This window comes from Ranitomeya variabilis, chromosome 6 (assembly GCF_051348905.1).
Source record: "Ranitomeya variabilis isolate aRanVar5 chromosome 6, aRanVar5.hap1, whole genome shotgun sequence".
NCBI classification, from domain to species: domain Eukaryota; kingdom Metazoa; phylum Chordata; class Amphibia; order Anura; family Dendrobatidae; genus Ranitomeya; species Ranitomeya variabilis.
In genome coordinates this window covers 439,515,951-439,530,343 of record NC_135237.1, presented here as the reverse complement: position 1 = coordinate 439,530,343, position 14,393 = coordinate 439,515,951, and the positions used below count along the sequence as shown (strand labels likewise).

Sequence of the window (14,393 nt, the reverse complement as noted above, 5' to 3'; positions counted from 1 at the left end):
ATCTGTCACCATAGAGTAGCGTCTAAACAGAAGTACCCATCACTCGGCATAGAATTGATCTTTCTGCACCCTGTGTTATATTTAATCCACTTTGATTGTTATCATATTGCGACAATTCCCAAAAGGTTCCGCAAATAGTTGCCAGTTATGGTAACCTGTATTGTCAGTGGACTTCTCAAAAATGTGGTTACTGCAGGGTTGTCATTGGATCCTTGATTTATTGTGGTGGTTTTGTTGTTTACATATTAGATAATTCCATTTCCTTACAGAAATATTCCAGGTCTTTGATGGCCATCAATGTCAGAGTTTTGGGAATATGACTCTGGACACTGACCAGCTAATTAAAAGGGTAGCGGTGCACCAGAGGGCCTCTTTTACTGGCTCTGTGCACCAAGTAGTGGCTGTATATGGTACTGCAGCTCTTTGCTGTTGAGTCCTATTCAAATGAATGGGAATGAGTTTACCAGTAACAGTCACTACAAAATGAAGAGGACACGAAACAGACCCTTTAATTGGCTGATGCCAAGAGACAGACCTCACTGCTCTGATGTTGATGACCCATCTTGAAAGGCTTCTCCCCCTTAAGAAATCTTTTCTTGATATGTTCAGTTAGTTGTAAAAAAAAATAAATTTTTAAATTTAGCTTTACTTTACTTTACCTTTTCTGGGGTTCCCGCACAATGTCTCCGCTGCTGCGTTGGTCTGTGTGTTAGCCATGCTGCAGCCAATCACTGAGCTCAGTATTTGCCCATGTAAAGGGCATGAGACGCTCAGAGATGCTGAGCTCAGTGATCGGCTGCAGCGATATTGCTGAGATGTCGCCACTGCAGCCAAGCAATGAAGATCAATGCAGCGCTGGAGACCCTCTGCTTTACCCCGGGAGGGTAAGTAATGCACAACTTTTTATTTACAAATTAACTGCCCTGGAAAACCACTTTAACAAATTGTGGCTCCATGGCTGAGCTCCACTACTGTGCCGCCATGTAGGCTTTATTACATGGAATGGTTTTGGTGTTACTTTCTGAGTGTTTGCCCCCCAAAAGTGACCTAAGTTGTATTTGTCTGTATGAACCTATAATAGTGATGTCTGTGGTCTCTATCTCCTGGCAGATCTGATGATTTCTTTGTATTTATGATTCCAGGGTGCATTATGCTGGCTTCAATGTTTCCCGGCCAGAAGGAGACCTTGGGAAATACAAGTCGATTCCTCATCATCATAGAGGAGAGGTGCAGTTCTTAGGCCGGTCAGTATCATTAGAGCGAGGAGCTAATTCTGTGATGATTACTCAGTATGTCGTTATATTAGTTGGAGCTCACGCTTTCTAAAACGTATATAGAGCATAAAAAGCGGAAACTGCTGGCATCCTACTGCCACCACTAGAGGGAGCTAAAGAGCTCAGTGTTCATTCATTGAGCCGAGTAATGACATCCAATGCAGTGCGCTCCTCCATCCTGTATAGAGGCCGGATATTACAGGTTATTTCTGGCCGTGCACCAACTTTCCAACAGTGAAGCTTTAGTGTTATGCAATGGAACTAATTCATGCTGATGTATGCCCACTCCAATTACAGAAGAAGGGATGATGTCTGCCCACAGGGGCAAAATGCCATGCTAGATTACATAGTGGCACTTGTTAGTCTTGTGTTATTATAGATGGATCTATATGTATGCTGCCTCTTTTATCATGGTCGTCTGCTTTAGACACTACCCCGACCAGGCCGTCGTGTAATAATACATTATCCTTTTTCTTTTCCCCTGCACAGGTACAAATTGCTGCGATATTCTAAAGAACGTCAGTTCCTAGATGGATTAAACAATTTGATATATGCTCCAAATATCGTCATAGACAGGTTGTATAAAAACATCACAGTTAATCTAGTGCCAGAGCTGGCTCCAGTGAAAGACTATTAATGGGGGTGCCGACTGGAGCCGCAGGAACACTGTCGGGATGGGAGGAACGGACCACCTCTAACTAGTGACTGATATCGAATTCCTTCTCTGAATGTGTGACCATACATACATCCGAAGCCAGCAGCTGCTACATCAATGTTTACAGCAGAAGACTGCTCATGACAAAAGCCTTGCCTCACCAAACGCTCCACATCTTCACCGTTCAATCCACTGTGCAGTGATTTTCAGTTCAAGAACACAATTCCTTTCCAATATTATATTTGCACCAATCTACTGCTTCTTGACTTACTATTTTTTTCCCCCCTTTTAGGCATATTTTATTTACCGTAGTTTTTTTTATTTTTGTATTCCACAGGTGTACATGTTTCTGTATATATCATTTTTGAGTTGTGTAAATACATTGGTTATATTTGTGTGTATATATGTGTAGATACATTTATGTATACACACATGGATTGATGTAAAGTTATTCCAACGTTTTTAATGACTCCTGTTTTACACCTTTGCATGTCTTTATTGTAAAACTGTACTATTATATTATTATTTTTATTTTTTATTTGAATACGACTTGTCTATTTGCATGAAAACGGAACATTTGTAAATATTAGAATTTTACAAATCTGTTTGAGCTTTATGTAATATGAAGGACGTGTTTCTACCTAATGGCCAGCTATGACTGAAAACTGTTATAATGGTTTGTGAGCTTAAGGCCTTCTAGACAAGTCTGCTACGGCGGGTTCATTTCCGAATGGGAAGAGAAAAGGGACCCGTGATGGGTTAATCGAATGCAGCCGTGGCCACCATGGGGCAGAATGTACAGTTAATCCCGCTATCATTTGTAGATGTATGATTTATTCTATGGCATCTCTATTGTATAATATATCATAAAAGCTACATATCATAACATACATACAGGTTGTCCAAATATCTGTGCCAACTGTGTTAAATGTCAGGGAGCCGATGCCAAGAATATATTTTTGTGTGTGTGATCTGTTTTTAGGTTGCTAATTTATTTTTAATTTTTTTTTTATACTGTATATTTTTATTTGCAGCACATTACTTTTGTGTGAAACTCAAAATGAGCCAAAATATGTTCTTCTTTGAAGAATAGCATATTGTGTTGGTGATGTTTTTTCTAGAATTCAATTTGCTCCAGAGATTCTCAATTATTATTATTATTATTTTTATTTTTTTTTAAGGATTTTATTCTCCATTTTCGGAGGGAAATGAGTTTTGTTGTAGTCACTGTGTCTTTATTTTACAGGTTCGGAGAATGAAATCTTTTCTTTGCTTTTGTGACTTTGTGCTGAAGAATGCGAAAACAAATTGCCTTTATAGTATTGTAGAATAAGCGAAGGAGTAATGCTTAGGACCATGGGACTGGATTCCATAGGAGCCGATTATGATCGAGCACTGCTTTAAAATCTGCAGTACAGCAGGGGTTAATTGCTGCATTCAGGTGCTTGGACCCAATGAAATGTAGGTTGCATTCTTAAAGGGAACCTGGCTCTTGATTCATGTTGCCTAAACCACACTCCGCAAGAATCAGATTGCAGCCAGGTATATTTTTCTCTCTGAAAAGCTCTTGGGTTTCAGAGAAAATGTAACTTAAAGGTCCATCCGGGGACTACAGGGAGAGATCAGACGAGCCACGTGCCACCGCCTGCTGTTTTTTTGTACAGCGCCGCTCTGGGTGATTGACAGGTCTCTTGCTAAGTATACTCACGGTAAAGACCTGTCAGTCCCCTAAAGCGGATCTGGGTAAAGCCAGCTGGGGTCGGCGCTGGCCTAGTCTTGTCTCCAGTTATGGACGCCTACCAGATCTTCATAGTATTTTCTCTGAAACGCCCGCCCGAGTGTTTCATACAGAAAATATACCTGACCGCAGTCGTGCAGCCGGGCTCTGGTTCTCGCTGCCTGGGTTTTGGGGAAATATGAGTTAAGAGACGGGTTTCCTTTTCAAGAAACCATTTCCAGATGAATGTTGGTATTTTGTTAATATTGCCCGGAGCAGTTATTGGTAGTAGAACAAAATGTTTTCTGCGGAGTAACAAATAAAATGTAATGAACTTCCAATATGGTGATCTCCATTTTTTAGTAAACCTTATGTGGTACTTTAGCTCCTGACCACAGGGTTATAGCCCTCCAAATAAGAGCCTGTAGCCACAGTACCAGTAACCAAGAGCTGCATGGAGGTGATTGTATGAGGATTAAAAAAAAATAAAGAAAGAAAATTTAATTTCCCCCCCCCCCAAAAAAAAAGTGCATCATTTCAGTCTATGGGCTGTGTTCAGTATTACATATCATAGAAAAATGGCTGAAAGGCAGTACTGGACACAGTCGATGGGCAGGAGTGGCACTCTGTCTAATGGAGAAAAGTAGAGTTTTTTTTCTTCTTCTTTAACCTATAACTTTTACATCATCATTATATAGGATAGGTAATGTTTGCTTCCTGGGGGTCAGACTGCTAGATGTGTGTTGGGGTCCCATGTTCCGTGTTTGAATAGAGCGGTAGTGCACAAGTATGACCGTCTGCATGGTTTACGAGTGCCATGATAACTTGTGCACACTACCGCTCTGTATAGTGGTAGCGAGCAAGTGTGACCATTCTCTATATGGGGGGAGCAGTGGTAACGCATGTGTGACCATCACACCGTTCAGTCTATGGGGGGGGCGCAGTGGTAACATATGTGACTATCCCACCATTCTCAGTCTATGGGGGAGCAGTGGTAACACATGTGACCATCCCACCATTCACAGTCTGGGGGGGGAGCAGTGGTAACACACGTGACCATCCCACCATTCACAGTCTATGGGGGAGCAGTGGTAACACGTGTGACCATCCCACCATTCACAGTCTATGGGGGAGCAGTGGTAACACATGTGTGACCATCCCACCATTCTCAGTCTATGGGGGAGCAGTGGTAACACATGTGACCATCCCACCATTCACAGTCTATGGGGGAGCAGTGGTAACACATGTGTGACCATCCCACCATTCACAGTCTGGGGGGGGGGGGGAGCAGTGGTAACACATGTGACCATCCCACCATTCACAGTCTGGGGGGGAGCAGTGGTAACACATGTGACCATCCCACCATTCACAGTCTATGGGGGAGCAGTGATAACACATGTGACCATCCCACCATTCACAGTCTATGGGGGAGCAGTGGTAACACATGTGTGACCATCCTACCATTCTCAGTCTATGGGGGAGCAGTGATAACACATGTGTGACCATCCTACCATTCACAGTCTATGGGGGAGCAGTGATAACACATATGTGACCATCCTACCATTCACAGTCTATGGGGGAGCAGTGGTAACACATGTGTGACCATCCCACCATTCTCAGTCTATGGGGGAGCAGTGGTAACACATGTGACCATCCCACCATTCACAGTCTATGGGGGAGCAGTGGTAACACATGTGACCATCCTACCATTCTCAGTCTATGGGGGAGCAGTGATAACACATGTGTGACCATCCTACCATTCACAGTCTATGGGGGAGCAGTGATAACACATATGTGACCATCCTACCATTCACAGTCTATGGGGGAGCAGTGGTAACACATGTGTGACCATCCCACCATTCTCAGTCTATGGGGGAGCAGTGGTAACACATGTGTGACCATCCCACCATTCACAGTCTGGGGGGGGGGGGAGCAGTGGTAACACATGTGACCATCCCACCATTCACAGTCTGGGGGGGAGCAGTGGTAACACATGTGACCATCCCACCATTCACAGTCTATGGGGGAGCAGTGATAACACATGTGACCATCCCACCATTCACAGTCTATGGGGGAGCAGTGGTAACACATGTGTGACCATCCTACCATTCACAGTCTATGGGGGAGCAGTGGTAACACATGTGTGACCATCCTACCATTCTCAGTCTATGGGGGAGCAGTGATAACACATGTGTGACCATCCTACCATTCACAGTCTATGGGGGAGCAGTGATTACACATGTGTGACCATCCTACCATTCACAGTCTATGGGGGAGCAGTGGTAACACATGTGTGACCATCCTACCATTCTCAGTCTATGGGGGAGCAGTGGTAACGCATGTGTGACCATCCCACCATTCACAGTCTGGGGTGGGGGGGAGCAGTGGTAACACATGTGACCATCCCACCATTCACAGTCTATGGGGGAGCAGTGGTAACACATGTGTGACCATCCCACCATTCACAGTCTGGGGGGGGGGGGAGCAGTGGTAACACATGTGACCATCCTACCATTCACAGTCTATGGGGGAGCAGTGGTAACACATGTGTGACCATCCTACCATTCTCAGTCTATGGGGGAGCAGTGGTAACGCATGTGTGACCATCCCACCATTCACAGTCTGGGGGGGGAGCAGTGGTAACACATGTGACCATCCCACCATTGACAGTCTGGGGGGGGAGCAGTGGTAACACATGTGACCATCCCACTATTCACAGTCTATGGGGGAGCAGTGGTAACACATGTGACCATCCCACCATTCACAGTCTGGGGGGGGGGAGCAGTGGTAACACATGTGACCATCCCACCATTCACAGTCTGGGGGGGGAGCAGTGGTAACACATGTGACCATCCCACCATTCACAGTCTATGGGGGAGCAGTGGTAACGCATGTGTGACCATCCCACCATTCACAGTCTGGGGGGGGAGCAGTGGTAACGCATGTGTGACCATCCCACCATTCACAGTCTGGGGGGGGGAGCAGTGGTAACGCATGTGTGACCATCCCACCATTCACAGTCTGGGGGGGGAGCAGTGGTAACACATGTGTGACCATCCCACCATTCACAGTCTGGGGGGGAGCAGTGGTAACACATGTGTACTGTTGCTCCCATAGATGGGAATTGAATCCTTTTGATCAGCATCAGCTCTACTTATTAAGAACGCCTTTGGCTTATACATCGCCATCTCACTAGCTCTGGAGCTGCGGCAGGTACATGGCTTTCTTTAAGTAAACCACATTAGCCAAGTGATTTGTCAGCCCAGACCTCAGTGCTGATCGTGGCACCAGTTCCTTCAGTGGCATTCTTTGGAGGGTCATTTCTATACAAATGATAACTGTTTTATTGCAAAGAAATAAAGTAAAAAACTTGAGACGTTCCTTGCTTCAGAAGATTTTTTTGCCTTCCCCCTGTGTGGCCGCAGTCCGTGGATGCATGATCACTATATTACCTGCTCATACATAGAGCCCAGTGTGTGCTGTCCGGTTAGCGTGCCGCTCGGGGACTGCATTTTGAGCATTGTTTTTTCCATTGATACCCTATATGTTTCGTCTTGGAGAACGCCTTTAAATTTGCCATTTCTCCTGCACCCCCTTTTACACTGTGAACTGTGAGTTATTGTCGCTGACATGATGCAGTGTTAATGGCCGTTGTATCGCTCGGCAGGCTCCACAGTGATACTGTTAGATTATCGGCATCTAACCTGAAACCATTGCATTATTTTGCTTAGTTCTTTGCATAAAGACCTAGATTTCCTTACTTAAATTGGTTTATCCAGAATTAGAAAACAATGGCATTCTTCTATAAACAGCGCCACACTTGTCCACAGGTTGTGTGAGGTATTGCAGGTCCGCTCTATTTGCTTCAATGAAGCTAAACTGCAATACCAGACACCACCCATAGACAGGAGTGGTGCTGTTTTTGGAAAATGTCAGCCATGTTTTTCTAATCCTTTACACTGTAAGGGCATTAAACCATGGAAAAAAAATAGTTACAAGTGAACGTATAGTTAACTTTTTTTTAATTGCTTGAATTTTAATTTATTTTTATTTTCTAAATTACCCTTGAATTTAGAAGGAACATGCGACTTAGGTTAGACATCTTGTGGCCTGAGTCCATGTACACTACGTGACAATTCTAAGGCACTGGATCCTAGTAATGAAATGCTGCATTCTCATGAATACTGTGATTCAGGCCACAGGATGGCTCCACCTAGTGTTTAGAACGGTAACTACAGCAGCACTGTGAATTACAAATGTACCTGTGTATGTAGCGAGAAATTGCAGTAAATCGCAGGAAACCATTTGAATGCATTCTTCAGGCAAAGTCTTCATAAACTCCAGGCAGTGTTCATTGTGCCTTGTTTATTTTGGTAGTGATTCTATATTGGGATACTGTAAGTTTGTTGCAGTTTTTAGTAGAAAGGCGTGAAGACTATACTTTTACCTTTGTTTTGGCACAGTTCATTACTTATTAAATAGGTGAATGGATACGCGGTCTTGGAAGAGAATGTTGCTCTTCAATACAATAGCAATAATGTCTGTGAACTGGGACGCTTACACTATATTTAATTTGTAGTAGACTATAAACACGATCAAAGCTAATATTATTTTATTGTTTTGCATTGCATGTGTCAAAGAAGGTCGTCTTATTTTGCTGTTCTTCCACATTCTTACATAATAAACTTAAAGTAAAATTAAACGACTTGTGTTGATTAGTTTGTTTCAATCTGACCTTGATTTTTTTTTTAAGGGAACCTGTCCTGTCAAAACACCATTACCCTGCATATATGGGGTTAATCTGCTGGTTAATAGTGTTCTGTAGTGGTGCAGCCACCGCACTGAAAGCAAGGCTACCGGGAGGAAATTAACTTCATTTCTCCCGTCAGCCGGCGGCTTTGACTTCAGTCACTGCTTAGTCCATAGTGATCGACAGCGGTCTCCACGCCCCGGCACGGACTATGTGCCAAGCAGTGACTGAATCCGCACTTCTGTGACTGAAAGCTGGAGGCTGCCAGGAGGATAAAAGTTCATTTCCTCCCAGGAGTGGGGCTTTCAGTGAGGTGGCTGCTTGACTTTTGATTCTAAAGTTTAGAAGAACCCACTTAACTTACAGATTAACCCCATATCTACAGCATAATAGCTTTTTTTTTTACACCACAGGTTTCCTTTAACCCAAGAGTGTTAAATTAGAGCAAAGTCAGCCGAACCCAGCAAATTCAGTGGCATCACCTGGCTATCTTATTTATATGGAAGCCTCGGCATCCTAATGGGGTTCTCCACTACTTAGACAAACGCTTCTCAATTACTATATATCCTACACATCAAATAAAAACAGCTTGGTCTCTACTCTGGTGCCAGTACTGTTGGTGAAGGAGCTAGCGTGACATGTTGAGTAAGCCCTGCTGCCAACCAATGGTCAATAATGGTGGTCCTCTTCACTTTCATCGGATGTAACATACATCCAAATGGAGTCAAAGAGCAACAGCAGTTCTCACTACTTCTACATGTAAGTTTTGTCTGATGAAAATAAGAGTTAAACAGACTATTAGCAGCCACAGATTGGCTGAAGGGTTCATGTGACCTAACGTCCTGAGAGACCTGGTGCCGAGATCACTGGAATGGAACTTGAGGTGACTACAGATAGGTGTTTGGTTTTTTATTTGTTTTTTTTTTAGTTTACAATGGAAAAATGTTAATTGAGAAGGGGTTATCCATGTAGTGGACAACCTCTTTAAACTTAAGTCCTCAATTCTTTTGTAAGAAGCTTCGAGACTGTTGAGCAGCTAGAATCCAACATCGTATAACAAAGGATCAGTATTCCTCTCCCAAAACGCCAACAATTGGTCTCCTCACTTCTCAGATGTTTACAGACTATTTTAATAAGAATAGAGGATGCTACGCAATGGTAGACGTGGTCCTGTCCCAAGTTTTTTAAGATGCATTGCTGTCATCAGTTTCTAAATTAGTTCATGTTTTCAACTGAAATGGAAAAAGTCTAACTTTCCACTTCCGATCTGTGAGCTTTGTTCAGTTGTGAATAAAATATGCCTATAAAAGATTTCCAAATCATTGCAATATTTTCTTTACATTTTATAGAACATCCCAATTCTTCTCTCCTCTCCAATCCGTCTTGAATATATACTACACAAAAATGGGTGCATAATCCCAAGTAACTAAGAAATAATGAGACCTATTTAAGTCTAAAAAGTATACATTTTTATTGCATTTATCAAAAATAAGCAAAATATAGCTTTTGTTAATATAATTAAATAGTAGTGGATCAATGGTGAGGACACAAAGACGGCACCAAGGACAAAATATGATCAGCAAGTAACTGGGTTGCTAAAAATTAATACATAAATGGTTAAATGTCACTAACAGTAAAAAATAAAAATAAAAAGTACACAGAATATATGCTTCAGGGAAATAAAGATGATCCTGTGGTATGACCACTAGGTGGCCACCACACAAAGGCACAAGGCTCATTTCATTGGGTTATGGCTATCGCATAACCCAATGAAACGTGATGAAAAAAAATCAAAATGCAAAAGCAGCAGTAAAGAAAGGGAAAAAGATGTAAGCATGTAAAGTGACACCTGCAACTCCGACGTCCGTTAGCGACATTTACCAGGGGTGTATCTAGGGGAGGGGCAGGCTAGACATTTGCCCTGGGCACAGCTGTTAGGTGGGTGCCAATAGACTGAGTAGTGTGGTATGGAGAGATGACCTCATGAGGGAACAGTTAGGCCGCAGCAAGGAGGGAACAGTATACTAAGGAGGGAGAGTGTGATGAGGAACCAAAGTATAGAGACTGGGCAGTATACGGAGGGCAGTGTAAAGATGGAGCCCAGTATGGAAAGGAGAGGGCAGTGTGGAGGACATGTACCATAAGAGGGACAGTTTGTCGGTCATATTTCGTGCAGGGAACACCATGCAGAGCAATAATTTATTCAGGTTCACAGAGTAGAGCAGATATTTCTCTAGTCACCTTCCACGACGGCATATGGAGGTTGTCTCTTTGCCCTAATGGGGAACAGGAAACAGAGAGGTTAAAAGGACCTCCCACCTCCCACTCGCCAGTGTCTTTCCTGTTCCCCTTGGGACAAGGAGAGGTTTTTTTCATATGCTGTAGTGGCCGGTGAACTGCAGTGTTTTTTTATGCAGGTTTTACCTGCTTAGCCGGAAAGCTGATGTCGCTCCGTGCCTCTCCTTTTGCTGCTCCCGTCGTCCTGTACTCCAGGTGCCTCGGGACCCCCTCCAGGCCTTCCTGCGCCCCCACGAGGGTAAAGCAGGCCTGGATCCCCAGCCGGGATCCTCTCTGAGCTTCCCGGCTTCTTCCCCTCCATGCGGCTCAGCGTTCCGGAAGTGACGTCAGCAGTCGCGCGCGTCACTTCCGGTTTTCGTATGCTCCCTGAAGCCGGTACTTCTGGGTTTTGCCGGCCGGCGTTGTCGGAGCGATGGCGTCCCATCCTGGAGGGGGAGGGGGAGATTCGGCCGCTGGAGGCAGGTGCTGGGAGCGCTGCTCCATAAAAGCCTGCTGAACCACCACTGAGGTAAGACTAAAAAATCTTCAGTATGGACGGTTCCTTATGCCCTGCGTCTGCAGAAGCCCAGCACTGCCCCTGCTACTGTGAGTACGCAGGGACGGGATCCAGGAGGTAGTTCCCTTAGGGGGTTTAGCTCCTCACTCTTCTCTCCCTTCTATTTCAGGGAGAAAAGTCTACCCCTAAAGCTACCTATAGGAAGAAGTGCCCGGTCTGTGCTGTTAAATTCCCTCCTATCTGGGATAAAAAACTCTGTCAGCCATGCACTGACAGGATAATAAAAGCTGAGCAACCATCCCTACTAGATGAAATACGCTCTCTTGTTAAACAGGAGGTACAATCTTCCTTGGCAGCTTTCACACCTCCACCCCCACCTCCGCCACCACATTCCCCAGCTAAGAAAAGGAAGTTCCAGGTCGTTGAATCTGATTCTGATTCAGACCACTCTCAAACTTCATCTGTTGGCTGGGAGGATCCAGCATCCCCTAAGGCTGAGATCAGGAAATACCTCTTCTCCTCAGAGTATATTGAGGACCTAGTCTCTGCTGTACGTAACACGATGGGACTTGAAGAGGAACCTGTACCACAGTCCATACAGGATCATATGTTTGGTGGGCTCAGATCGGAGAAAAAAAATCAGGGTTTCCCGTTCACGCTAATGTTGTTAACATGATTGAGTAGGAATGGGAGCTCCCTGAAAAACGCCTTAGCATGTCTTCAGAGATGAAACATAGATTTCCTCTAGAAGGTGATTTTGTCAAACTTTACATTCCCAAACTTGATGTGCAGGTGGCCAGAGTTGCCAAAAGAACGGCTCTCCCCTTTGAGGACTCTTTGCAGTTGAAAGATCCTATGGACAGGAAGATTGAGAGTCTCCTAAAGAAGTCTTTGGAAATTTCTACGTCTGTCCTGAAGGCTAATATTGCCTCTACCTGTGTAGCCAGGGCCCTCTCCTGCTGGCTAGAAAAATTAGAATCTCACATATCCCAGGGTACCCCTAGAGGTGAAATGCTGGATTCACTCCCTATACTGCATAGAGCTACTGGGTTTCTGGCGGACGCTTCCCTGGAATCCGTTAGAATTTCTGCCAGATCTCTAGTACTCTCCAACTCTGCCAGAAGGGCCCTCTGGCTCAAACTATGGAGTGGTGATATCACCTCTAAGGCTAAATTGTGCGCCATTCCCTTTAAAGGAGACTATGTGTTTGGTCCAGCCTTAGACGATATTCTTGACAAAGCAACTGACAAGAAGAAAGCGCTCCCGGAGCAAAAACAACCGAAAAAACATTTTTTTCGTGCCCCAATGTCGCAACCCTCTCAACCGAGAGGTAAAGGCAAAACCGGCAGGTGGAGCTATGCAAAAGAGAGAGGGAAAAATATTTTTGTCCCTCAACAACAGCAGCAGCAGCAGTCATCCCAACAAGATAAACAATGACTCCGACCGGGTGGGGGGAAGACTCTCAAAATATGTGGATCAGTGGGAAAACATCACCAGTTCCCACTGGGTCCTCAATGTTATCAAACAGGGCCTTTTGATGGAGTTAATTTCCCCCCCCCTCAGGGTCTAAAAATTACTACCCTTCCAACAAGACATCACAATTTGTTAACATTGGGTCTCAGAGATCTCCTAAGGTCAAACGTGATCTCCCCGGTTCCACAGTCAGAACAAGGTCTGGGACATTATTCCCGATTATTCCTGGTACCCAAACCATCAGGGGAAGTCCGTATTATTATAAATTTAAAGGGTCTGAATCAGCATGTGAAATATCGAAGATTCAAGATGGAGTCTGTAAAATCAGCCATCCCTTTAATAAACACTCCTTTATGGCAACTATAGATCTAAAGGATGCATATTTTCACATCCCTATCCACCCGAGACACAGAAAATATCTCAGGTTTGCGATACAGGGAAGTCACCAAGTGGAGCACTATCAGTTTGGAGTCCTTCCCTTCGGCATTTCATCAGCCCCGAGGGTGTTCTCCAAAGTAATGGCAGAGGCGGTGTCATTTATCCGGAGACAAGGGGTCTGTATAGTGCCCTATCTGGACGATCTGCTGATAGTAGCTCCCACCGAGACAACCCTGATATCCCATCTGTCAGCTACATTAGAGATATTGAAGTCTCTGGGTTGGATTCCGAATATGAAGAAATCTCAGCTTCAACCCTCAAAAACCAGGAAGTTTTTAGGAGTGGTTCTGGACTCGGCGAAACAAATGTCCTTTCTTCCAGACGATCACAGACTACCGTTAGTAGTAAAGATCAGGAAATACAAGGAGATGAGATCTCCTACACTCAAAGAGGGAATGTCGCTATTAGGCTCTATGACAGCCTGCATTCAATCGGTGGCTTGGGCTCAAGCCCACTCAAGAATTCTTCAAACCCATGTCTTAGACAATTGGGATGGTCGTCCCAGCTCACTAAACCAAAAAGGTTCGCACTCCAGATCGGGTGAAAGCATCCTTAACATGGTGGATGAGATCCAAAAATCTTCTCAGGGGTGTGAGTTGGGTTCAGCTCCCAATAACTACAATCAAAACGGATGCCAGCAAGAGAGGCTGGGGAGCCATGATAAATCATGTTCCTTATCAGGATCTTTGGGACCAGGCAATCAGAGGGAGATCATCGAATTTCTGGGAACTCAAAGCGGTGGAAGAAGCTCTCTTAGCGGCAAATCGTCAGATTTTTGGGCAACATGTTCTGATACACTCAGACAACATGACCACGGTGGCTCATATTAAACACCAGGGCAGTACAAAATTTGCCAGCCTAAAGAAGGTCTCTGCTCGAATTTTTGCTTGGGCCGAAAATCACTTACTGTCCCTGACGGCAACTCACCTGAAAGGTACGGCCAATATTCAGGCAGATTATCTGAGCCGGCGAGATATCCACCCGGGCGAATGGAGTCTGGATCATCAAACATTCAATCTTCTAGTAAACAGGTGGGGTCTCCCGGAAGTCGACCTCTTTGCCTCTCACCAAAATGCAAAAGTCAAAACATATTTCTCCCTGAATCCAACAGACAATCCCAGAGCAGTGGATGCTCTAGTGCAAGATTGGCATTTTCATCTGGCCTACGCATTTCCACCAATCCCGATCCTTGCAAAGGTGCTACGGAAGATACGGATAGAAGGGACCCCAACTATTCTGGTTGCTCCATTTTGGCCCAAAAGAAGTTGGTTCAACTTGATCATCCAACTACA

The 14,393-nt window shown here is 44.5% G+C and overlaps 1 protein-coding gene across 2 annotated transcripts in view; it reads left to right on the top strand.

Annotated features, from left to right (window-relative positions):
* The window catches only part of B4GALT6 (beta-1,4-galactosyltransferase 6), a 106,002-nt gene extending 101,841 nt beyond the window's left edge, over nt 1-4,161 (top strand). For both annotated transcript variants that reach the window (XM_077270399.1, XM_077270400.1), the window contains exons 8-9: nt 1,143-1,244; nt 1,764-4,161. In XM_077270399.1, coding sequence (XP_077126514.1) covers nt 1,143-1,244; nt 1,764-1,911 — 250 coding nt within the window. In that variant the 3' untranslated portion in view covers nt 1,912-4,161. The remainder of the gene's footprint in view (nt 1-1,142; nt 1,245-1,763) is intronic.
* Nucleotides 4,162-14,393: the final 10,232 nt, after the last annotated feature.